Genomic DNA, 26,941 nt, shown 5'->3' on the forward strand with positions numbered 1-26,941 from the left:
GAATTAATATATACATATAAAAAAGTACATAGATTTGTGTAATAACACATTGTATACACAAGGGGACAGGACTTTACTTCCTGTCAGATTTTACTGTTTTAGCTAGACTGCGATATTTTTGTTATTCTGTTTTCTTAGTATTAAAATCGTTCAACTCAGAGGGTAGTTCGTAAAAATGTTAAAAACAGCACATAAATGCTATATTGTATGTTCAATAGAAATTGTAATAGCATGTATAAATGAACAGCTCTGGATGGTAGTTTATCCAACCAGACTTTTGGTCCAGCTACTTGTTGATACCAGTGCATCCACCTCAGCACAATAAACAACTGGGAAATTCTCTATTTATCAAAATAATGTCATTGTGTTTCAACTCAAATACTACTTTTTAAAGTGGCTCATTATGCTCCCTACAAATCTATTCATGTAGTACATATTCTTGACTTGTGCCATTTACCATGTTTTCTTTCAAATGTGGTCCTAGTTGCTGTATTTTGTGGACATTTACAATCTTTCCTGCCTCTGATAATACATACATACACACACACACACATACATATATATATATATATATATATATATATATATATGTATATATATACATAAATAACAGTTCTCCCGGTGTTAGCTAGTTAACATGACTGGCCTCATCATCTGCCACGAGTCTTATTATTTATAAATGTTAAACTACATATTTTCAGTGTAATTTTTTTAATGTGTGTTCAAAAGCTCTACAAAATGTATATGTCATAATTCAGACACTACATAGAAGTGTGCAAATGCAAATGTTGGCTCACTGCAATGTGTGGTACACAGTATACCCACCTTGTCAGGGAAGTTTACTTTGAATATTATATTGAATATAATATCTGAATATTCATGGCATTCAAGAATTTCTTCTACATTTTTTATTTCAGGGAATTCATGAATCTGAATGATTTTAATATAAGTAAATAAAACAACTAAAATAGCACAATTTTGATAAGATGGTGCCCCTGACAACTGTGTCAACATACACATTCTGACAATGATTCCGGTCCTCTGCCAACATTGACACAGCTATTTATTATATTTCATTTTGCTGTAACATTTCTGGGGAAATTTGCCTACAAAGTAGAGCAGGAAATGATGTTAATGATACACATGACACCTTACAGAGAGTTTAGTGTGAAACTGACTTGGAACACACAAAATTTAATGGGGTATGGGCTGATAACGCAAAAAAAAAAAACAACCCAGCATCCTTATTACTCTGAAGAAATCCAAGAACACACTGTCAAGAGCACTTCTAAATCTTCACAGTGATGTCTGTGGATTATCCAGAGTAAAAGTTACGCTGTCTGCTTGTACAAAAACAATTTTTTTTAAATTTGAGGAGCACAAATGGAATGGACTACAGAAACATGTTTCTAAATTTCCGGGAAAGAAATCCAGACCTCCCTGTATGGACTAGGATTAATTTGAACACACCTGTTTTGGCAAATTTAACTTTAGCTGTCTATTTCCTTCTTACAGCTTTCTATTAAACAGTTGGATCTAACCAGACATGTGTGCTGTCAATTAAATCAAATTCTTTTTTTACAGAATTCACCTGCTTGCTGCATAAAAAACCAACTACTGCACATTCACCTAATGTATATAATATATAATGTTGTTCTTCTCTCCCCCTTTTGCACAAGTCGAGGAGCGTATCAGGTTACATTTCACTGCGTGTTATACTTGTATAAATATGCATGTGACGAATAAAGAATCTTGAATCTTGAATTACGAGCAGCGTGCTCATAACTTCATAACTTGAGACTGGAAATATTCATTTGTACCTCTGATGATTTAATTGAATTTCTGAACTTTCTGTGTGACTAATGAACAGCTGAGGAAAAAAAAGGCATAGATCTTTATAAATGCTACTATGGTGTTTTGAACATGTTACATCATTGAAAGATCTTATGCTGTCACTGGTGCTAATTTCCAACTTGTGGCTGATATCCAACTGTTTGCTCTTCTGGACTTCTGGACAATTTTGAAAGCAAAGTAAAACAGGCAAAGATTCATTACACTGTAACTGAGAACCAAAATGCCAAAAAACATCTTCTTTTCTATGATGAGGAAACTGTAACCCTCCTAAAAGGGAACCATAAAACTAAGGTAATAGCATGTTGGGGCATTTTGGCACCGCTAATTCTAATACTTCTGCTTTTTGGAAATGCACATTACAATTGGATGGAAACCTAGCTACTTGCAGACAGACAGTGGTATCAGTCAGTTTCTTCAGGGATGATCATTAGCGTAACATCCCCATCCTTTCTCCTCACCAAAACAAAGAGTGAGGTGCTGTGCCTGACGGCATCGCTCACTTCCTGAGTGGTGTGGACAGGCTGTCCATTGATGCCAATGATGACGTCATGATCAGTTATACCTCCCCTGCAGAGATATCAACACCATACCATCAATCACAAGCTGAAAAGGTGTCAAACGCTAAGGAAAACACCAGTAACTTATACACAAAACAAGCCTGCTCCTGTGTCAGCCCCCCCAAAACCCCTTCACTGATTGTAAATCTCTTCACTGGCAGATATTTGCATGTTAGGTATGTACATTTGCTGATCGTCTTGCTGTTGGCAAGATGACAGTAGGTTAGTAGGTTACTAGACTGGCAATCCAAGTTGTCACTGTGAATTGACAGGCTGTGCTGTAATGCTTGGATGTTAGTCAACTGCTGTGTTCTGTGCGAAGCATAAGGCTTCAATGTCATGGGAGGACAATTAAGAATATAGAGTCTAAAGAAAGAGAGAAGGATTCTGTCTTCCATAAAAAAGATTGTGCAGCTTTGCAATAAAAATAAGAAAATACATAAATAAATGAAGAGTGGCCCACAGCTGTGGTATCCAACTTTGAAAAGATTTAATCTGTAAAACAGTGTAGCATTTGGATAACAATAGGAAAGTGTCTACAATAATCTCTACAATGTAGACTTAAAATACAGCAAACAAAACCCATAACATTAAAGCTGCACTGGATATTATATTGAAGAAGCAATGCCTTTCCTGTGTAGTTTATAATGGGAAAGTTACACTCAGATGAATCCCCAGGAAATGTATCACCCAACTCTAAAGACTATGTTAGTATCTTTTAGTAAACTTAGCACAATAGTGAGTAAGAAAACTATCACCTGTGATGAATCATAACACAATATGATAATCAAACTTCTGATAATCAAAGATAATCAGAAGTCATCAAGGTGGATGTGTGTGCATGCATATAAAAAAAGACCTGTTGGCTGAAAAATAGCCATCAACAAGATTCTGAAATAAGTATGGTTATATATGTGACTATTTTTCTCTTCAGAATTGGTAGAGTTCATTTCAATCTGTTGGTTTTCTGGCACAGACCCAGTTTTTAAGCATAGTCCACAACTGTTTTTGTCAGGTTGGAGCTGGGTCTAATGTTAGCCTGCTTTATCCATGGATGTGTGTTTGAGAGCACTGACAAGTCAAAACACTGAATTGTGTCCAGGTTTTAACTGTCAAACTATTGATTTAAGGTGAATCTGAAGAACTTTGATTTATTAAATATTCCACCTACTCTGTGCAATGTTCCAGTGTATGCAGCGGATACAGTGTGAGCTGCACTGTACTGGCAGCTAAACAGCAATGTTCTCAAGTTTGAAAGCCCTTCAATTTTGGAGCTGTTCTTTCTTGGTTGACACCCCGTCAGTCAGTGTGATGTAACACTCGCTTCACTGTTGACAGTGACACTAGTGTTCCAGCCATTTCTAGTTCATGGCAGGCTCAAGCCTTAGTAATTCCTGGGTCTTAAATAATTTTCTCTTATCTGAGGAAGACAGTTTGGGCCTTCTTCCAGACCTTGGCAAACCGGAGACACATACAAATAACTTGCAATTATTTACAGTTGTTTGACTGATGATTCTAAGCTTGAATCTAAGTTTGTGGGATGGCCATTTCAACCCTTTTGAAAATTTCTGGACTAGCCAAGTCAATCAATTTAAATTAACTCTAAAATTCTGCCAAGAAAGTGGTCAAATATCCTACCAGAAGCTTACTGATGGCTACTAATAATATCTGGTTAAATTGCAACTTACTAAGGGATATTTTACCAACTATTAGTGGAGGTGAATATATACTTTTCTAACTTATTATAATAATTTTTTTCCAAGGTGGAATGATTGTACAGCATACATCTTGAAAGACTTGAAAACAAGAACTGGGTGCATAACTTCCATGCCCAGGTTTTAGCATTAAAGTACATACTTGTTGATATTTTGCTTTGACATAATGATCTGAGATCTTTTGTAAGGAATCATAAGACTTTCAGAGTGAGACACAGAGCATTGTCAAGTTGACACAGAGCATTGTCACACTCATGTACCCCTGCACACACTTTGGGAGGAGAAAGAAGAGAGAGGGTGCTGCTATTTGAGCCTGACATCACTCCAAACAGCATTCCTGATGTGATGTTTACAATATGATCAAAGGAGCTTGCAAAGAAAAGCGTCTGGACTTCTTTAAGTTGCTTGAAGACGTTTCACCTCTCATCCGAGAAGCTTCTTCAGTTCTAAGGTCAAATGGTGGGGAGTCCCAGATTTAAACCTAGTGGGAGTATCCCCCCGCAGAGGGACAAAAGGACCCCCTGATGATCCTCTAATCTCCTGAGCCAAGGTGTGAAACTGGGTGTGGGTCCCAATCAGCCAGGGTTTCGGGTGAGCTCGTTGTGAAACCTGGCCCCACCTTATCATGCGAATTCCTGAGGTCAGATGGCCCAGGATGTAAGTGGGCATTAAGGCGTCTGGGGAGGAAACTCAAAACTGGATTATAGATGGCAGACAGTTGGTGTCGTAAACCACCGCCTCTGTTCAAAGATGGTCGCTCACAGTGGACATAGATGGCTTCTTTCACTCCTCTTTCAAACCATCTGTCCTCTCTGTCCAAAATGTGAACATTGCCATCCTCAAAAGAGTGACCTTTGTCCTTAAGATGCAGAACAGAGTTTGAGTTTCCTCCCCAGACGCCTTAATGCCCACTCACATCCTGGGCCATCTGACCTGACGCTTTTCAGAAAATATCCAGAGCTTGATCTCTGGATGCCGAGTTCTAATAGTACATTTCTGCCCCCTACCTATTAATTTTCAAGCTATATGAAATCTCCGTTTTTCACAAAAGAATAAATGTATTGCAGCACAATTCTTACCTGGATGCAGCTGTTCCAGGCATTACCTCATAGATGTAAACACCTGAGCTCACATCTGGAAATTCTGGCTCACGTTCCTTGAGATCTCGGATTAAACTGGACAATCACACAACAACAGAGAAACAGGTTATCCCATTGGTTGAAATTTGTTTCATATCTCATCAAACATCTACATTTTATTTTGAAATGACAAAAGTAATTATAGTTTTATGCAGTATTAAATACATGCTTATATATTTCAAAAGGGCAATAATTAGTACAAAAGGTGTAGTTCAGCTAAACCTCTGAGTGGTAGAAGTTATGCTTTTGTGTTTTATGTTACCAAACCTACTGAAATTCAGTGGGCAAGACAACATTACAGGAACACCAGATAAGAAATTTGTATTTTTTTTTAATAAAATTGGTCAAAACCATGCATCTATCTTTTTACTTTTATCTGGTTATTTTACTGTTTCTTCATATCTTTGATATCTATATTGTGATATTTACTGATCGATAGGTAATGGTAACTGCACATGCTACTTTTTTTAAACTATAATTCCTATGAAGATGCTCCTTGCTAATTGGCCACTTATTTGATAATATAGACATTTGATATAATATTTGTGATTTTCAAAGTAAAAAAAAGGAACTTTTTCCTACTCAGAGTTTTTTTGTGTGATTTTAGATCTGTATGACAAAATGAAAACAAACTGTAAATTCATACATGTGAAGTTGTGCTGAAAAGAATGATGTCAAACAAGGCAATGTAAATAGTCTTCAAAGGTGAAATATAAAGATAAAATCAAAAGTAGTCAAAAACAGCCAATTATACCCTCCAGAGGCTTAAAGATATGCTATCCACAAATAGAAGCAGGTTGTTACTTCAGCATTTTACATGAATCTGCACTTTTGCAGTCACAGTCTGCTCGCCATTTAAAAAAACAGGAAGGTTTAAGGCACTGGTACTAGCTTCATTTAAAATGCAGGACAGTTTAGGAAAAATGAATTTTCCTTTACTTACGATGGTGTGAGTTGTACCATCCGGACACCTATGAATTTCTTTTTTGGTAGTGAATTTCCTGAGGGGAAATAAACACATATATATGACTTTATCACTGAATAAATGTTATCATGAACTGAATTCCTGGACGCTGTGACAAAAACATACGATTCTGCTCACCGCTGGCTTGTCTGTTGTAGGAGTTGGCAAGAAACTGACGTATTCTGTCCACAGGGATGGCAAAAGAAATTCCAGCAGCCACTTTCAGAGTATTTATGCCTATTACATCTCCATCCTGTTAAAAGCACAAAATAGAGGGGCAGCTGTGTCTGTGGTCTTCATTGATTTCACAGTTTTGCCTCATGTAGAGAAAGAAACAGCAGTACTGTGTCCTTTTCTTCCACTGCACATAACACAACTCAGTGTCTATTAAGTGTTCTTTTTACCCACAATGCAAATCATCAGTCTTGGTTATTGTCATAACTTATCTGTGTTTTCACAGCAAAGGACGATTAAAAAAAAAATGCATGCTCGGTATGGCAACTATTCTCCTTAAGAAAAAAGCTGCAATTTTCGGGAAGGCAGGCTGGAGGCAGCAACCTTGATAAATGAATATACAATCTGTATCATTTTATTCCATAGTAACAATGCAAAGACCTCCATAATCGGGTCTTGTCCTAAAATATTTTGTGGAAGGCTTAATTTTGAACCTGAGGGAGTAGAGTGAAGATACTGGGTATTAAATAAAACAATATCATGACCTTAGTTCACACAGTCATAAATAAAACAAGAAAATCGCCTACATAGCAGCAAGCATAACAAACATGCAAATGGACTGGTCTTATCTCTTTACACGTGACAGCACTATAAATCCTCTTACCAAGTTGACAAGCGGTCCACCAGAGTTTCCATACTATGAATAATACAAAAAAACAAAAACATTTTCTTACCCATTGTTCATTAAGAATAAAAACAAATAAAGGCAGTTAAAATGAAAGGCATCAATAGGTTTATAATGCTTATTCACTCACATTTATAATGGCATCAGTTTGGATGTAGTCCATGTCAGAGTCCTTAAAGCCCAGCTCTAGGCTGTTGCGATTGGCAGTGCTGACAATGCCAGTGGTGACAGTGTTCTGCAGAGAGAAAGGGCTTCCTACTGCCACCACAAATTCACCTGGACGCAGGTCTGAGGACTGGCTGAGACGCAGCACGGGCAAGGGACCCTGCGAGTGAGCCACAAAGAGACATGACAGGACCGGCCTAAGGACCACCTTGAACTTAAAAGGCTGGGGAGCCAGATACAGGCACTGTCATAGCAGAGGGGTTTGAGCCAAACAGAGGGTGAAAGGGCAGTCCAGGAGGGTAACAGCTTAAAATGGGGGTGGGGGAACTCCAGGCCTCAAGGGCCGGTGTCCTGAAGGTTTTAGATGTGTCCTTGATCCAACACAGCTGATTTAAATGGCTAAATTAGCTCCTCAACATGTCTTAAAGTTCTCCAGAGGCCTGGTAATGAACTAATCATTTGATTCAGGTGTGTTGACCTAGGGTGAGATCTAAAACATGGTTCGAATCCTATCTCTGGCTTTTCTGTTTAGAATTTGCATCTTCTCCCTGTGTGGGTTTCTTCTGGGTGAGCCAGCTTCCTCTCAAAGTCAAGAGAGAGGTTAATTGGCCATGGATGAAAGGTGAATAAATTGCTATATGAATATCTAGAGACTGGGCTATGATTGGGAGAAACAACCTGCATAATGTGAACTCGAGTGGTGTTTTATGATTGGACTTCTGTGCTAACCACATATTTTGGGCATAAGTGTCATTAGTGCATATTGCACCAGGACAGCCTGGGTCACAGGTCGATCATTTTTGTAATTCTACAGGGTGGGCCATTTATATGGATACACCATCCGAGAGGCTTCTTCAGTTCTAAGGTCAAATGGTGGAGAGTCCCAGATATAAACCTGGTGGGAGTGTCCCCCCCCAGAGGGACAAAGGGATATCTGGGACTCTCCACCATTTGACCTTAGAAGTGAAGAAGCCTCTCGGATGAGAGGTGAAACGTCTTCAAGTAACTTAAAGAAGTCCAGACGCTTTTCTTTGCAAGCTCCTTTGACTACGATGACCTGGATGACTGAGAACCTTCACAGACATATTGGTCTGACACTAACCCACATTGGATGGATCCCTCCAAGACTGTTGGAACAACAAAAGTGATGGTTTGGTGTGGTATATGAGGTACAACAATAGTGGGTCCATTCTTCATCAATGGAAACCTCAAGGCCACTGGATATTTGAAATTGCTACATGATGATGTGTTTCCCTCTTTGTGCATTGAAGCTGGCACGTTCCCTGAGTTTTTCCAGCAAGATGGTGCACCACCACAATATGGGTGCCAGGTCCGAGCATTCCTAGATGAACAGTTTCCTGGAAATTGGTCGTCGTGGGCCAGTTGAATGGCCCCCAAGGTTTCCCGATCTGACTCCCTTAGACTTTTATCTTTGGGGTCATCTGCGGTGTTGCTATCAGTGTGTGAAGAGTGGGAGAAGAGGGTTGCATAGACAATCCAACACAATGGGCAGCACATTGAACACATTTTATGAGTGGTCAGAAACTTGTAAATAACTCATGAAATAATAAAGTTACGTTGAGACCAAGCACACCATTGTTTTTCTTGTGACATTACCAATAGGTTTGATGTGTCACATGGCCCTCTTCCTATTGAAAAAACAAAAGTTGTATCTAAGATGGCCAACTTCTAAATGGCCACCATGGTCACCACCCGTCTTGAGGAGTTTGCCCCCTCACATATACTAATGTGCCACAAACAGGACTTTAATATCACCAACTATTCCCATGTTATTACGGTGTATCCATATAAATGGCCCACCCTATATATCAGATCTTTAGTTGCGTGTTCTGGATGCTCAGGTGAAGAGAGAAGCTGATCTTTAAATTGATCACCACCTGGTGATGAGTTTGGGGGGGAACCCAAATATAGTGAGGATTCATTCGGCGTATCTAGCAAGATCACAAGTACCCACTTCCTGTTGAACTTTGACAGGATGCTGCAGTGGAAGGAATATTTTTGATTATCTCCCCAATCCCACTGACATGCCTTTCATAGAGGAAGCAGAGTATGGAGATGAGCGGGGTGACTCACCCACCACTGGGGGTGAGGTCACTTTGGCAGTTAAACAGGTCCTTGATGCCAGTGCTCCTGGCATGTATGAGATTTGCCCTGAATTCCCAAAGATCCTGGGTGTTGTAGGGATGTCATGGTGCCACGCCTATGCAACATCATGTGGAGATCTGTGCCAATGCCTTTGTATTAGTAGACTAGGGTGATGATTCCCATCTTTGAGTAGAGGGGTGTCCTCTAAATATTGAGAGCTCACACTACTTAGGGTCTCTGGACAGGTCTACACTAGGGTACTACTGAGGAGAGTCTGTCCATTAGTCAAACCTAGATTCAAGAGGAACAATGTGGTTTTTGTCCTGGCTTTTATCCTCTTAAGATATTCGAGTGGGGAATTTGCCCAACCAGTCTGCATGTTTTTTTGTGGACTTGGAGAAGGTGTTTGACATCATCCCTTGGGGGAATCCTATTGGAGGCACTTTGAAAATATGGACTGTTTGGAAGAGAGAACTTGGTTGCATTGACAACAATGAGTTGTACTTGTTTCTAGTGGCTGTTGGACTTTGCTGGGGCTGCCTTTTGACACAAATTCTGTTTGTAACTTTTATAGACAGAATTTGTAGGTGGATTTTGTCTCTGCTTTTTGTGTTTATGTTGGCTTTACCGGGTGGTGGCCTCCAGCTTGCAGTGGAACAGTTCATTGCTGAGAAGTAGCAGGAATGAGAATCAGCACCTCCGAGGAGGAGTTTAAGTATGGGTCCAGCAAGAAACCATGAAGGAGACACAGCAAATGGACCATGGCAGATTCTAATGCTAGCTTCTGCAATAGACGAATAGAATTCTGCCTCAGAAGATATGAGTTGCCCACTAAACCTGAGATAAACCAGTAATAAAACTGTTATACTTTTTTGTAAGGTTTCCACTGGTGAAACGATCCTTCCTCTTTGAAATTCAACTCATTCAGAGACCAGCTGTTTATGGTCTCTCAAAACTAGTCCTGCAAGCAAAAATCATGTTGCTGAATTTTAGAAAATCTTCCACTGCATAACTTGTTCCAGTCACTCACTTGTTCAAACATTATTATTAGCAGTTTTCTTCTTTTTCTGTTGATATTTCTGTTGATGAAGGTTAACTGTCACTGGTTGGAAAAGGTTGCCAAAGCCCTACGGTGGAAATGAGTGTTTAAAGTGCATTTTTTAATACAAAAACATTTAGTTGTACGCCAAACTAAAATATGCTTCAGCTTGACTCTGCCTGGTTCCTCCTTTGCCAGATTCACGCCATTTATCTCTAGTGTGAATTGTAATGCTTAATTTAATTTATAGCTGCACCTCCCGGGGTATCGGCTCTTATGTCACAACAAATATGCCTTTTAGGCAAGCTTTAGAACCCCTTCTGCAAAGAATGTATCACAGAGTGTTAAAGCATTGTACAACTGTCACCACTCCCAGTTAAATCCAGTAATGCTTCTGGTTAACTTCTGCTGATCTTGAGGTGTTCCTGTATTCATATCAGCCCTAAAGATGTTAATCATGTGCTTCACACTGAGTGCCGTCTGACTGAAGTGGTTGGGAATAGAGCACCTGCTACCATACAAAGCAGCCAGTTCTGTATGAGCAAGTCTAAGTTGGAACATGTTTTATTCAAAACTGCTCTTGTAAGTATACACACAAAAAATAGCTGGGGCTTTGAATTCATGATACATGAACAAATAACACCCCAAAGGAATTCAGTTTGCAAATTGGCCATGTTAAGGAACAGAGTCTAATTTTGGTAGGCAAAGGCCCTTGATGACTCTCTCCCTGGATTTCTCACTGCTTTGTGTGCAGGATTAATACACTTTGATGTTAGCCTCTGATGAAAAGCTACTCAGCAAGAGGAAACGCACCACTGATTTTGCCTTAAACTCTTGGGGAGCCCCACAAAAACAGCAGGACACTCACATCTGGATCGATTTTGATGAGAGCGATGTCCATCTTCTGATCCACATCCCTGACCGCAGCTTCATAATGCACGCCACTTTTCAACTCAACTTTTATCTGCTGTTTGTTGGTAAGCACGTGAGCATTTGTGACAATCCAGCCATCCTCTGACACTATAAACCCAGAGCCACTCGACACAGAGACCTCCTCACTGGAAAATGGCACTCTGGCAGTAAAAAAAGATTAATAGAAAAGGTCATTTTGCATCTAAAAGAGCATTTTGAAATGCTACTTCATTTTTCTGCTTTGGTTTGGTTTACCTTTGAAAAAGCTCCAGGTGTACCACAGCTGGGACAATCTTATCCACCACATCTGCAATGAAGTTAAACTTGTAGCGTATACTTCCCGGATGCTGTGCCCCTTTTAGTATAAAAGAAAAGGCATAAAAGTTTTCAAAAAATTTTCTTTAATAGAAAAATGAAATCTTAAAACTTAAACAGACTTTATTTCCAAAACAGTCATGTATTGTTTAAAAGAAAGTGGGGCTGTAAAAATGGCTCCTTAGTCCATTAGTCAATTTTGGTCAACATCAAGCAACTTGTATAAATTTGTGCTGTAGCTATCATCTCTGGGAAATGAATCCTGTTGACTTTGGTGTTCTCCATCTTCCCATCTCCGTTTTGCCAACTTCACACTGGTTAGGCAGATTTTACAAAAGCTATCAATGATTGTATGACTAAGGGTTGAAGCAAATATTTATACAAAAATCCTCATAATGAATGGTAGCACACTGTTTAATATTAACCATGTTATAACCTAGATAAGATATTTAGGTTTGTCACAAAATCAACCCAGACACCAAGCCAGCCAGTATGACAAAAACACAATAGGAAGGGGCAGGACTAACTGGTTAACAGCAACTTAAGTTTCAAAAGAACACCAGAAATTGTTTGCTGGTAAACTAATCATGCATGGTTCTCTTAGACAGGTGAAATAAATAAATAACTACTAAGCAACTCAGAATCTAGATGCTTCTATTAGTCAATCATCAGATACTTCATCTCATAGTAAAAAGACTCATACAAAGAGCTGGAAGCAACAAACATCTTCAGCTTCTGTTAATGTTTGGTCGAACCTAGTTATTACTAGGTTTAGTTCATTACTGGCTTGTCTTATTAATGAAGCCTTTTATAGATTTTTCATTTGAGCAATAAAGCTTTTTTATGAGTATTATTTTTAGGGTTTTGTCATTTTAGAGAGATCTAAACTAGATCGAATGCAGTCATTTACTTGTTATTAAGTTGACTGCACTTTTGCTGCCATTAGAGAAGCCAAGATGAGATGAGAGAAAATGACATTATCTGCCCTGCAGTTGTTTTGCTGTGTCCGTGTTTCCTGGCCCTCCGCCAGAACACCTACACCTGTATGCACTAGTTTACTCAGTCTCCTATTCAGAATTCCAACATTTATATCAACACTTTTGCTTTGCGTGTCTCTGAATCTGTGTATCATGTGACATGAAGATAATAGTTTCATTTACAATTCTTTCCTTATCAGACTTACAGAATACTTATCAGGCAAGTACTGGCACATTATTACTCCACTCAGAGCTTGTATGGTTTTTAATATTAGTGGGATCACAGGCTTACTGCAAACACAAACATCTTCATTGGTTTATACAAAAGCACACACAATACCCACCCATATGTTTTATGCTAGTATAGATTAGAAGCTTCCTATTCATCTGACATGAAATAAGTCTGATGCTTGAGTGCTCATGAAAGGAAATGGAATTTACCCTGCTTTGGAAAACAGTATTTTCCTCACTTGGGGGCAATATCTCCCAAGTTCTCCTTAGCTTGGTAAACAAACTTGTTGGTCTGAAGCTGCCAGGTTCTTGAGCTGATGCCGTGTTCGTTTGCACAAACAAACTTGTCTGTGCAGAAATGGTCTTAAATGCAAATGACAGTCTGTGTTTTTGCCAAAAGCTACTTTGGCAAAATGCCAACTATTTCTGCCTCTGAAAGCTCTTCCAACAAATCAAGAGTGAGCTCTGCATTGACAGGATAAATTTGTAGCTTTCAGTATCCTCTCAATTACACAAATGACACACAGCATTGCCAGCTTGCAAGTCCCTCCATCTTCCATCAAATGAATACAGCGTTTGATGCTAATCTGCTATTAAATTTTCATATTGTCATCACACATTAAATTCAACATTTCTATTAAGAATTTATACTGTAAATTATGTTTGTTAAACTTTTTGGGGGCCTTTTTATGGATTTGTTTTTGATAGGGATGGTGAAGGCTAACAGGAAAGCGGAGCAAAGACATGGGGGGTCGGACTCGAACCAGCTGCTCTCAGCCATGCAGCATATGGTCTCCTGCTCATCCCAGTGAGCTAAACCAGCGCCCAGTAAATTATGTTTTGCTTTGTTTTTAGCAGAAATTGTCCTTAGGCACTTCAAAAAAGTTGTAAAGTGAAAATTACATGCATTTCCTGATGAATAGGGTTGTGTAATATAACCAGAATCTCATATCCCGATAAAAGACATTTCTCATCCCAACAACGATGTATATGGCAAAATAGTGCTTTTCTGTAAATTCTGCCACTCTCGGGCAGCTCAACTTGTGTGAAGTGTTTCCAGCTGGACATTGTGTACCTGGAGTCGAGTGTTTTGACCGATGCATGAAACTATGCATTGTTAAATATAAGTTGTAACTCCCGCAATTTTCTTTGTGAGTATTTATTACATGGTGTGCTGCGGGGAAAAGCCTGTTCTAACGTTTGAGTGTAAGGTTTATTTTGAGCACCTGACGGCTCTTCTTTTGCGTCTCATCCGTAAACTCTCTCCATACTCTTTCATGTGATTTTTGCGTATGTGGTAGAAGAGGTTTGTCATGTTTGACTCTGTGGTGGGGACTAGTTTAGGAATAAGGTCCTTGATTTGTTTTGACTGGTCCTTCTGTTTGGAGCTACCTGTTTCTGCCTCATCTTTAATGGCTATGCTGGTATTCTCTGTGCCTGCATCCATGTGATGACCATCCAAACAATGAAAAAAATAAAATAAACAGTGTCTCCAATATACAAACCGGATTCCAAAAAAGCTGGGACACTAAACAAATTGTGAATAAAAACTGAATGCAATGATGTGGAGGTGGCAAATGTCAATATTTTATTCAGAATAGAATATAAATCATGGAACAAAAGTTTAAACTGAGAAAAGCTATCATTTTAAGGGAAAAATATGGTGATTCAAAATGTCATGGTGTCAACAAATCCCAAAAAAGTTGGGACGAGGCCATTTTCACCAGTGTGGCATCTCCCCTTCTTCTTACAACACTCAACAGACGTCTGGGGACGGAGGAGACCAGTTTCTCAAGTTTAGAAATAGGAATGCTCTCCCATTCTTGTCTAATACAGGCCTCTAACTGTTCAATCGTCTTGGGCCTCCTTTGTCGCACCTTCCTCTTTATGATGCGCCAAATGTTCTCTATAGGTGAAAGATCTGGACTGCAGACTGGCCATTTCAGTACCCGGATCCTTCTCCTACGCAGCCAAGATGTTGTGATTGATGCAGAATGTGGTCTGGAATTATCTTGTTGAAAAATGCAGGGTCTTCCCTGGAAGAGATGACGTCTGGATGGGAGCATATGTTGTTCTAGAACCTGAATGTATTTTTCTGCATTGATGGTGCCTTTCCAGACATGCAAGCTGCCCATGCCACACGCACTCATGCAACCCCATACCATCAGAGATGCAGGCTTCTGAACTGAGCGTTGATAACAACTTGGGTTGTCCTTGTCCTCTTTGGTCCGGATGACATGGCGTCCCACATTTCCAAAAAGAACTTCAAATCGTGACTCGTCTGACCACAGAACAGTCTTCCATTTTGCCACACTCCATTTTAAATGATCCCTGGCCCAGTGAAAACGCCTGAGCTTGTGGATCTTGCTTAGAAATGGCTTCTTCTTTGCACTGTAGAGTTTCAGCTGGCAACGGCGGATGGCACGGTGGATTGTGTTCACTGACAATGGTTTCTGGAAGTATTCCTGAGCCCATTCTGTGATTTCCTTTACAGTAGCCTTCCTGTTTGTGGTGCAGTGTCGTTTAAGGGCCCGGAGATCACGGGCATCCAGTATGGGTTTACGCCCTTGACCCTTACGCAAAGAGATTGTTCCAGATTCTCTGAATCTTCGGATGATGTTATGCACAGTTGATGATGATAACTGCAAAGTCTTTGCAATCTTTCTCTGGGTAACACCTTTCTGATATTGCTCCACTATCTTTCTGCGCAACATTGTGGGAATTGGTGATCCTCTACCCATCTTGGCTTTTGAGAGACACTGCCACTCTGAGAAGCTCTTTTTATACCCAATCATGTTGCCAATTAACCTAATTAGTGTTAATTGGTCTTCCAGCTCTTCGTTATGCTCAAATTTACTTTTTCCAGCCTCTTATTGCTACTTGTCCCAACTTTTTTGGGATTTGTTGACACCGTGAAATTTTGAATCAACATATTTTTCCTTTCAAAGGATACATTTTCTCGGATTGAACTTTTGATCTGTCATCTACCTTCTATTCTGAATAAAATATTAACATTTGCCATCTCCACATCATTGCATTCAGTTTTTATTCACAATTTGTTTGGTGTCCCAACTTTTTTGGAATCCGGTTTGTATTTCTAACCTTTTGTTAGACCTGAAATATACACATGAAAATGAAAACAATGTAAATTTAAAATAGCTTCCATCTAGAAATTTGGATCCATAGTGTTGGGGCCATTATGCTGGCATAGTTTTACAAGATTGCAGCAAATCACTGCAAAGATCTCATCCGTCACTCACATGCTATGACCTAAGCCATTTGGCCCTAATTACATTTGGCCCTGTAATTAGGCCCTTCACGGGCCTAATTGTAATTAGGCCCTTCACGGGCCAAATGTAATTAGGCCCGTGAAGCCATACCAAATTACTATTAGAGCTGGCCTACTGGTATTATACAGCTAATATATATATTGTTTAGTATTAAGCTTTGCTTGTTCCATATTCAGTTTTTCAGCAAAACGTGTTTGAGTCCATAAGAAAAGATTCATTCTTATATCTGGAGGAATAAATATATTTCAATAAATATTAACATTAGCCCGCGACTTTGTTCCAGTTTTGAATTTTGGCCCACTGTGTATTTGAGTTTGACACCACTGACCTAAGCAATTACAACTCTCAACCCAACTGAATGAAGTTTTAGATGGCACTCTCTATTGTAGTCATTATCAGCAAAACATCAAATGACAAAGTATCTTGAAGGGATGTGATTCTATCCTCCAGTTTCAGTCATGTTTTATTCATGTAACTTAAAGTGCTTTATAAGCCACTGAAGATATGCTCCTCTGTAAATAACGCCCATATTACCTGGTATTCTACACACAGCCAGTAAGGAACACAAATAGTTCAAGAGTCAAGTGAGCACTTTCTGTTTAGTTGATGCTCTTTCTCTCTCTCTCACATACACACACACAATCTTCATCTTCATCAATCTTGTATCAACAGAAATAGCAGCTGTAAATATGCCAACATTTCTCGCCTGTCTGTTTCCTGATCACCTTGTTTACAGCAGAGGAAGGTGATGAAATATAGCGACAGGACTCCCGACATACACACTGTTATCTGCAAGTCATAGGGCAGCACTGTCCTCATTTTATCTTATGTAGACTGCAAGCAGTGAGGTTACCAGCAATTTCTGATATAAACTTTAAATTCACTTCACATTTTACTTTACCCAAGTGCTAGTTACTATCAGAATATTCAATTTAATATATTAGCTAAGTCCTAGTATTAGTCACTAATCTGTGCTTATGATCAAGTGGCATATTTGGCATTTTATATTAATGATTAGAGCAAAAGAGAAGGCATAGACTAAAAGATGGATGTAACTTCGAGGTCTGAAGTCTGAAACCAAAGTACAATTGACTTAAACCTGCTTTCTTTATAATGGCCAGTAGGGGGCCACATTTGTTGTTGCAAAAAAACCTTGCAGAAAATTCTTCAACTAGTAGTTTCAATTCTTATAAAATACAAAATTAATTACATTCATTTGATAATGTTGTCATCAACGTCATGTGCCACCTATAGGTTGTATTAAGGCAGTGGTTCCCAAACTTTTTTTGCTAGGCCCCCCTTTGTTTTACAAGGTCCCCCCCCCGCATGCGCGCACACGCACGCACGCACATATCCTCCAACCACACACCCATATTTTGCTCCATTGCGGTTTATTCCACACCTCAAACATTTAGTAAACAATTAAGCAAATACAAGTAATCAGCAATAAATTACAGGTAGTAAGAAAATAAACTACTAACTCTTTTACGCTATGTCCACACCTACACGGGTGTGTTTGAAAACGCAGCTGTTTCGTCCACACGTAAACGGCGTTTTGAATCACCAAAAACTGAGATTTTTTAAAACTCTTTGCGTTTACGTGTGGACGAGGAATACAGAGTTTGTCACGCAACGTCAAAGGTATGTGCCTTTTTTCATGTCACGCTGTGCGCCACGTTATTGTTTACATGAGATGAATTGCAGAATGTCAGATAGTCAGATTACAAGTTTTTTTGTCTCTATCTTCAGGTTTTACACGCTTTGTTACTGTCCCTCTATTTGGAAAGGCTGAGGTGTCATGGTGTGATTATTTTACGTGTAGTTAGTTTTTTTCCTGTGTAATAATGTTCAACATTGCTATCAATACATTTGTCAAAAAATGCCTCTCTGTGCAAAATGGGTTCAAAAACATAAACAACTGTGGGATACTGTTTGTCCATGATTTAGACAGGGGGAACAAATCGTGGCAGGATCAGCCTGATATTATTTGTATCCCACTGTAACTTTACTGTATAAAGAGCTAATGTCTATAAAATGTCAGGAGTAGTTAGTAATTACAACAAGTGTTTGTGAACTAAAAATCAAGAATGTGGGATACTGTTTGTCCGTGATTTGAAGAGCCCAGCGCATGCTCCCGACGAAGGGAAAACCAATTCTGCAGGGGAGACCTACCTTGGCACTTGTGCAGGTGAAGCCAAAGGGAAGATATGCTTTACCATTTTCTAGTCTTTGGCTTAGAATGAAGTTGGTTTGGAAACATATTCAGCAATGCTTCATCTCCTGTTTTGCCTTTGTGTGGGCGTCCCGTGCTAGCAGTGTCCAAGCGTTGGTTTTTTTCCCCTTTTCACACCGCGCCCCCCCTAGGGGGCGGGCCCCACACTTTGGGAAGGTCTGTATTAATGGGACTTATAGGCAGCACTGAGGTGCAGTAGTTAGCAATGTCACTTCCCAAAAAGAGAAGCTCCACCAATCAGTGGAATTACTGACTCAAAGAGATATTGTGAGGCTGAGCATTCCTTCTTGGAATGGTTATGCCCAGGACCTAGTAGCTTTATGACCTTTCTGCGTGGAGTTTGGATGTTCTCCCTGAGCCTGAGACTCTCCACAGGTTGTCTAGCCTCCTCCCACAGTCCAAACACATACAATGTAATGTTAGTCAGTGAGTCTAAAGTGACAACTGGTTAGCCATTTATGTGATATTATATTTCAAAGGTCACAGAACTCTTGGAGTGAAATCTTGGACTGTCTTCAAAAACTTCTCTGAGACTAAATGAACTCGTATATCTGATGAAGACTGTGGATATATGGCAATGTAAGGGGTAGTGATGGGTCGGTCGCAAACGAAATGGCTCTTAGAGCCGGATCTTTGATGTGAACGACGCGAGCCGGCTCCTTATCGCAAACCGTGGGGTTTTTTTTTCTTTCTCTCACCCTCTCTCACTTTTTTTCTGCTTCACTCAGCATGCGAGCCTTGTGCTTTACGCTGGGAAGAGGGGGGAGGGGCAGTAGTTACACTCAGTAGCACAGGAACAGAGCAGGAGGGAGAGACAGAGAAAGAGAGCCAGGGACAACAACATCACATTAGAAAGGTATAGTAATCATCCACAACTATTTTAAGTTGCAGATGATAAAGGATTCAGAAAGTTTATTCATGCAGGTCCATATGACAGAGAATATGCATGTTCTTTTTTTTTCATATTATAATTTATATTTAATTGTGCTGTGGTTTGCAGTGTTTTGTGTTGTTTCTCTTTAAATTTGTAAAAGGAAAAAGCTGAAATTTTAAAGAGTTAAAAGTTGAAATGTGAATAGTTGATTTTTGTATTATATGATTTATTTATTAAATGTTATGTGGAGTGAATAAATAAAAGTATATTTACAGTGGTCCCTACAGACAAAGCACATACAAACTTCAAATCACGTACGAACTCTGAAGAACGTACATACTCCAAAACACATAAAAACTCAGAAGCACATAAAAACTCAAAACACGTACAAAAGACAACAGAAGTGCTCCAGGATGCTAGGGGCAGTGTTGAGCTTTTGTTACCTAGTGGCTACACAAGTCAGCAAGTACCAATGACCAGATTTGGTGTGTGGTAGTAACAGGTAAATTAACTTTTTTTTATTTTTATTATTTGACTATATATGAATGCTTGTGTATAAATACACAAACAATACACATATGCTTTCATGCTTTCAATTGTGTAATTTAAGTGATCTAGGTAGCTCTGTTTTGGAAGTTCAGTTCATCCTAGAAATGTGTTTTGGAGTTTGTATGTGTTTTGTCTCTAGGGGCCACTGCATATATTTATATATAAACATATCTAACTAAAACCACTTTTTTTTTTTTACATTAGTAATTCCTTTTGTGCATAATTTTATATTATTGTTAATAATAAATTAATTAAAGCCACAAAAAGACCCTGAAGAGCCGGTTTGGAGCCAAAAGAGCCGGCTCTTTTTAGTGAGCCGAACCAAAAGAGCCGGTTCTCTAAAAAGAGCTGGAAATCCCATCACTAGTAAGGGGATTCAGTATGTGGAAGACTGTTATGAAAATGGACATTTTGTGTCCTTTGAACAATCGAAGAGCAAATGCAATCTCCCCAACAAGCATTGTGATCTTTTTTTAGAGCAAGCACAGGCCCTCAAATTGCTATGACTGATGCAGAGACTTGTTCATCACAATACAGGGCAAAAATGTATTTCTAAAGCATGATCTGTGTTACAGAATCAGAGTCCAAAGCCAGCTTTGCAAAAATCAAGAGTGAATATATATATTTATGAACACTTTGGGTCAGATTTATGCTATTAGTTTGTTTATCAGCTCACCTCACTCCACAGAAATTACATAAATCCAAACCTAAATTTTCAGATATGTATTTTAAGTGTGGTTGACAAGCTACATTAGTCTGTTTTGTATTGGAGCATTCTGGTATGCATGAAAGTCTAAATAAAGATTTTAATAAGATAAACGGTAGCTTAAGGCTAGATCAGTCCTGATGCTGGAAATATAACAACAGAAGTCATCCAGTGTGCTAACATATACATGTTTAGATTGCGTAAGAATCATTTTATTTTGAAATATTATTGTGACAGCTATACAGAGGTTTGCAGGAATTATCATCGCAAAGTTCATTCACTGGTGTAGCTGGCTTTTGAAAAGACAGACCTTTCACTGGGTAGCAGTTGGTAGTAGTGACACATAAAGAAATCTAGTGATAGGCCAACATAGACAGTGAAGCCTTTGCTAAAGAAAAAGTTCTACTTAAGACTACAAGTAAATTTCTGGGGAAGTTTAAGCGTGGCTGTACTACACCATGGTAACAAAGAATAAAACAGTGATGGCCCGTCCACAGCCGCTTTCATCAAAGGCACATTACTTGCTGCACTGACAGTGAACATTAAATACTGAATGTAGACTGAAAGTGTGGGACCATCTTAAAGGAATTGCTTGGGATACTAAGTTGTCTATTTAGAAAGGTCTTCCGGTTTAAACGCACAAGACAAAAGATTTCAATTTGAGATATACAGACAGGTGAAAAAGGAAAAGACTCAACTAGGGTAGTTGAGTCTTTGCAGTTTTGTTCCATGCTACGCACAAGACCTTTTGATGCAGGCAACTGCAAGCGACAAATAAAGGCATTCATTCATTCATTCATTCATTCATTCATTCATTCATCTCTGCTTAGCATTTTGTTACATTTCATGATGCATGCTGGGGAAAACTGAGTGTCCCCATCTCCACTTCTTCCATTAAATAAATGGCAGATACCAGACACAAGAGTTTCCTCTGTTTAGGGTAAATCTAATTGGATGTGAATGGATTACTTTGTGCTGTGCAGCCTTCCTTTGTGATATATTCTGATTTATACCGTTCTACTCACATGCCGCAAAGGAGGTCACATATCTATGATGCCAGTATCTGGGCAAAGTGAAGGCTATATTTAATCCTTCTGACAGGGATATTTCCATCTCCTTTTTGCTATATTTTATATTTTACGGCCTCATCTACATTGTCAGTGCTCGGGGATTTGCATAAACCAGCTTGCATAGGCGAGCAGTTGGAGGTCTAATGCATGATGTATTCTCTCACCTCTTTGGAAGGCTGTGATAAAACGTGCAACTCAAAATGGATAGGACAGGAAGGGAAAATGAAGAGGATATATTTGGGTGGCAGTGTGGTGCTGGGTTTCTCTCAGGAGAACGAAAAGCCATCAGTGGAGAATTTGAGAATGCACTGTTTTATGTCGCATGAATATGCAGAACATTATGAGGCTCCCTATATCAGCATATTCCAGGAAGACAACTTTTCCCAAGGTAGATGATTTTGAGTCCAACACATTCTGGGGAATGACTTATTAGCTTTATGAGTGAAATTAAAAAGCACAGGTGATGATGAGTAGCCATGAACCACAGAAATAGAAAAATCTAAGATTTACAGCAATCTTCAGCGTCACAGGAGCAGCAACAGACCAGCTGAGGCTTAAAATTTGAATAAATCCAAGAAATGTGAATCCTGTACCCCCCATAATGCAACAGCAGTTACTGCTTTTCTTTAGATGACTTTGCCAGATGTCTATTTAACACTTGCTAAGAAGATACCACCCTCTCCCCCTAAATTTGGCTAAAAAGTGAAGGAAAATCGTTGCTTCCTCAATACCTCTGCAAACTCCTTTGACAATTTATGCATTAGAACTCAGAATCTTCTTGCTATGCAGCAGCAGTACTAACCATTGTGTCATCACTAGTATGTGGAAACAGTATGTTTTGATTGTCCACGGGGCCATACAAATAATATCACCAGGCAACACACAATGAGAAGACCTACCATCCCAGGAGAGACAAGAGTTTTGTAGTTATGTAAGCACCTAAGTGGAACTCCCACATACATTTTCCCCAGAAATATTTATTAAATCACAGCATTTCTGTCTGTCTAACTAATTTAAAAAATTCTCAGCAGTAAGTGGGCATAGTTTTATCCTCCAGTGCATTTGATCTGCAACTCATTTTTGAAAGTTCCAACTCCGAACCCAGTTTAAACTGATTTTAGCCCTGATGTTTATACAGTAGACCATTTTGACATCTAGTCAGCAGAAACTGGCTCAGAGGGTTACTGAACCGTTTTCTGAGGTTGAGTCGTTAATTCGGGCTCCAACCAGTCCAGTTTGGGAGTCTCATTCTTTATGATCAACATGCTTGATTTGGCCAAGAATTTACACCAAATGCCCCTCCTAACACAACACTCCCCATTTACCCTGCTTAGGAACTGGCACTAGAAGTTCACTGGCTTGTTGCCCTCCTGGTTCTTGGGTTTATCAGAAGATGGATACACTGTGGTCATAAATGGATGTTTGGTGGGTAAGAGGCTTGTCCAGAAATTTCACCAAAAACTCAAACATGGTGCTAAACTGGGTGACATCACTATATTCATCTTTTATACACAGTGTATAATAGCAGCAGAACTTGTGCATTGTCAGAAACACTGGTGTTAAGGAAAGATATGCTGTTCAACGTCATTACCTTTTAAAAGTCTAGAGACCTCAACTGTGTACTTGTAAGAAAAGTCCCCAAGGAGCGAGGAGGATGGCAGCAAAAGGAAGAACCTGGATATAAGAAAGTATTTTTCAAAGAAACCTACCATTTACCATTTACCATTTATATTTGACAAAGAATCTGAATTGACGTCTCACTTTTTATATGGCATGAATCAATGTGTTATTTTATCAGGTGGCAATATGTACTAGTGCAGTCAGAGGGGAAAAGCCAGGGCCAAAGGTGAGGCACATCAAGCACATAATAATAATTTTAATCTGAGGATAAAATGCAGGTACTGAGGCTGAAAGAAGTTTCAGTGCTCTCAGAAGACTAAAAACACGGCTAAGGTTAACAATGACTCAAATGAGATTAAACAATGCTGTTGTGTGCCATGTCCACCAGGACATACTTCACATAGTGGACATTGAGTTGTTGTGTGGGGCACCAGTAGTCCATGTCTGTTGCTGTAACAGTAGTTTATGTTTAGAATAAAAAATCTCAGCTCACTGACTTGATCGGGCAACAGTGGACCTAAAATGTTGCATAATTTTGCTGAGAGATCTTTTACCTTGTGGTAATCTTAGATGAGTAGTTTTATGGACATAAACCAGCAGGTCATTCAGTGTTCCCTTAGTGCCAAAGTATAACAGATGTTGGTGTACTATAAATAATGTTGTTAAAGTGATATTCTTTTATTGTCATGACTGTATTTGAAACTATTTTTATTTTTGTATGATTCCTGAGTTATATGGAATATGGCTGAAGTAAACTAAACCTAAAATACTTAGTCAGTCATTTGTTTAATAGTAATTTAACATTATGCAATTCACATATAAAACTGTGAATTGAAATTTTAAATGGTTAAAAAATGTAGAATAGCATATGTAGGCAAGTATATTTCTCCTTTTTTTTTTAATTTTTTTATCAAGAAGCAAAGACAAAAAGGGGGAAAAAGCAGAAACGGGGCAGGGTGTGGTGGTTGAATCATCCGTCCCCACCAATGCCAAAACCAAATCTACACCCTTGGTGAAAACTGATTGCTATTACACAGCTATAGCATTGCTTATACTACTCTATTAACGCCACTGTATAATTTAGTTCATCTTTATCAAACTATTAACCCTTAATTAGCATAAAAGTATAACGTAAAGAGAAACAGAAGTATGAGGATGCATTTTTAATTTGGTTCATTATCGATTTTATGTAAAAAATAAAAATAAAAAAAACCTTTGTGCAGCAGAAGTAGGTTACCCCCTTTGTTTAGAGGCTACGGTGTCATCACGCGTCAGGACATGCACTCTGGCTTCTCTGAAATCACTTATATGTTAATTTACCTGCTCCACAGAAAATGTTGTCATAAGATCATTCTTCAGTACTATTCACAGTTTTAACTTTAACAATTGCTGTTTCATATCAGTTATACACAGATCTCTTTTTAAAGAAAAAGGGAAAGAAAGAGGAAAACAACAAAGATGGGATATTAGACCAAAGCTAATATTCCACAGCTTACCAGAGTCACACCGACCCCTCTGGATTAAAAACACTGGGGAGGTCTCTCCGAGCTCAGCTCTCCTGTTCTCGGCTCTCAGGCGGCAGATGCTGGGGTACGTCCTGCCGTCGCTGCCACACACCGTGCCGGAGGAGGCACACACGCACAGGCTGTGGAACCCTCCAGCTTTCTCCGGGCCTGAGTCGCACCGTAGCCCGTTACCGCAGGACAGGTGGCCGCTGCTGCGCTTCCCGCACGCTTCACCTTCCCCGGCCGCACATACCACGCAGCAGCCGCAGGCGTCCTTTACCTGGCCGTAGTAACACGCGTGCGGTGGGGCAGGACACTGAGAGGCGGCACACACCTGTGGGCAGGTTTGTCTTTCTCTTAGCAGGCCTGTATGGACTGCAGAGAACACAAGCATGAGGTAAGCGAGGCTCTTCATCGTGTGAAGAATCAGTTTGCAGCAGTCTCTGTGCTCTTAAAGAGGCTGCAGGTGTAATGCACCTAAACGGAGCTGCTCTTCTTACAGCCCCCAACACTGATGGCAGTGAGGTTCGAGTTGCAGCATGTTGCTCTTGGCTTCTACTTCGTATTGCTGCATGCTGTATCACATTAAAGGACAATGGAATGCAGCTGCAGCACAGTTCAGGGTACATGTATGCGGCTTTTTGTGTGAGAAAGCAAGGGTGGTGTAGGGCCTCCAATTAATGGAGATAAAAATGCATATGATGATAAATATGGTTTTTGTCTTTAGTCTGTGGTGTATAATTAGAGCGCAGGATTTTAATACTGCAGCGAACCAGAAGGCCGAACAGATCAGAACTCACAATTACAAGTAAATGCATCATTTAATCATTTGTTTTTATCACTTGTCACACTTTCCTTGTCAATGTGTGTATCCTGGGAATTTCTAACAGTGAACATTAAACTGCAGCATGTGGATGCTTTAAGGCTATAGTCCCCAAAATTTGTGTATTTTTTAAAAATGGATTTTTCTTAAGGTCCACATGAAAAACACACAAAAGTAATGACATGCACAGTCAAAAGCACGCCAGAGCAACAGGTGGTGTAACCCTAGTCACTGTCTAAGTAAGTAATGTTTATTTATTGAGCGCTTTGCACAGACATAAAGTCAGAAAGCAGCGTACAACAAAAGTAAAAACTAGGAATAATCGCAAACACAGTTAATAGCAATACAAACAATGTTCAAATGAAATAACAATAATAAAAAATGAAAATAATAACCAGATAATAAAAAAACAGATTAAGTAATGATAATAAAAGAATCTCAACAGAAGGCCAGAGTTCACAGAGTCACTTGAATGTAGCAGGAGAAGTAGACTGATCCAAAGTCCCGGTGCCACAGACCTGTTTACCCCTAGTCTTTAAAATTTGTATGAGGAGCAACTAATAGATTTTGAGCCCGTGAACAAAGGCTGCGGACAGCAGTGTATTTAACAAGCTTTTGAAATAAGCAGTCTGGATTGTGTCCATTTAGTGCTCTGTGTGTAAGTATGAGAATTTTAAAACAGATTCTGAGGTCAGTTGGAAGCCAGTGTAAAAATATTTAATAGGATTAATGTGAGCTTGATCACTACACTCTTCCAAAAAATAGTAATGTTAAAGTATCTTACTGTATATTTTACAGTTTTGTACTGTCTTTCTAGAATATCATTAAATGTACATAAGTAGACTGTGATTTTACATGTCAAAGGTAAAACAAGATAACATCACTGTAAATATAGTAAAACACAATTTACTTGTTTTTTAAATATATTTTTTTGTACATATGCATATTTAGATTGTAAAAATACATTCAGAAATGTATCATAATTTCACGAATATTTGTCTGTTATGTGAGAGAATGATCAGTTAAATTCAAATGTAATACTATGGAAAAAATATATAAAATGATCGAAAATTAATGAGAATAATCAATAATTAAAGGAGTATTTGAATTATAATTTTGCTGAAAATTTCATGTCATCTAGGTCTGATTCAATAATTCAGAGGTAACAAGTGGAAATATAATTAATAGGAATAAAAACTAAAAACAAACATATAAAACATTGCACGGCCACGCTGTGCTAATTATATATTTTGAAAAATAAATGTAGAGGTAGGAATTGCAATTAATATAAATCTCAAAGTATTCACAACATTCCTGAACAGAAATAGGCCTCTGCACCTGGGGTGAGGGTGTGGCCATGAAAACAATGTGACATTCCATTGGATGTTGGGACACATAATAACATGACGCTAAGCATCGGCCAATGAATGTGAACTAA

The 26,941-nt window shown here is 39.0% G+C and overlaps 2 protein-coding genes across 2 annotated transcripts in view; both read right to left on the reverse strand.

The window, feature by feature from the left end:
* LOC146507221 (tetraspanin-4-like) overlaps positions 1-26,941 on the reverse strand; it is a 547,388-nt gene that overhangs the window by 80,517 nt on the left and 439,930 nt on the right. The window lies entirely within an intron of this gene.
* Positions 622-25,916, reverse strand: htra4 (HtrA serine peptidase 4). The gene is made up of 9 exons (XM_085180790.1): positions 24,672-25,916; positions 11,566-11,665; positions 11,267-11,471; positions 7,219-7,413; positions 7,068-7,100; positions 6,368-6,482; positions 6,209-6,266; positions 5,206-5,301; positions 622-2,421 (listed from the first exon to the last, which is right to left on the reverse strand). Exons 1-9 carry the CDS (start codon positions 25,093-25,095, stop codon positions 2,256-2,258), a joined length of 1,392 nt encoding a protein of 463 aa, XP_085036916.1. The 5' UTR covers positions 25,096-25,916; the 3' UTR covers positions 622-2,255.

The sequence above is a fragment of the Neolamprologus multifasciatus genome, chromosome 12, assembly GCF_963576455.1.
Source record: "Neolamprologus multifasciatus chromosome 12, fNeoMul1.2, whole genome shotgun sequence".
In the NCBI taxonomy this organism is placed as follows: Eukaryota; Metazoa; Chordata; class Actinopteri; order Cichliformes; family Cichlidae; genus Neolamprologus; species Neolamprologus multifasciatus.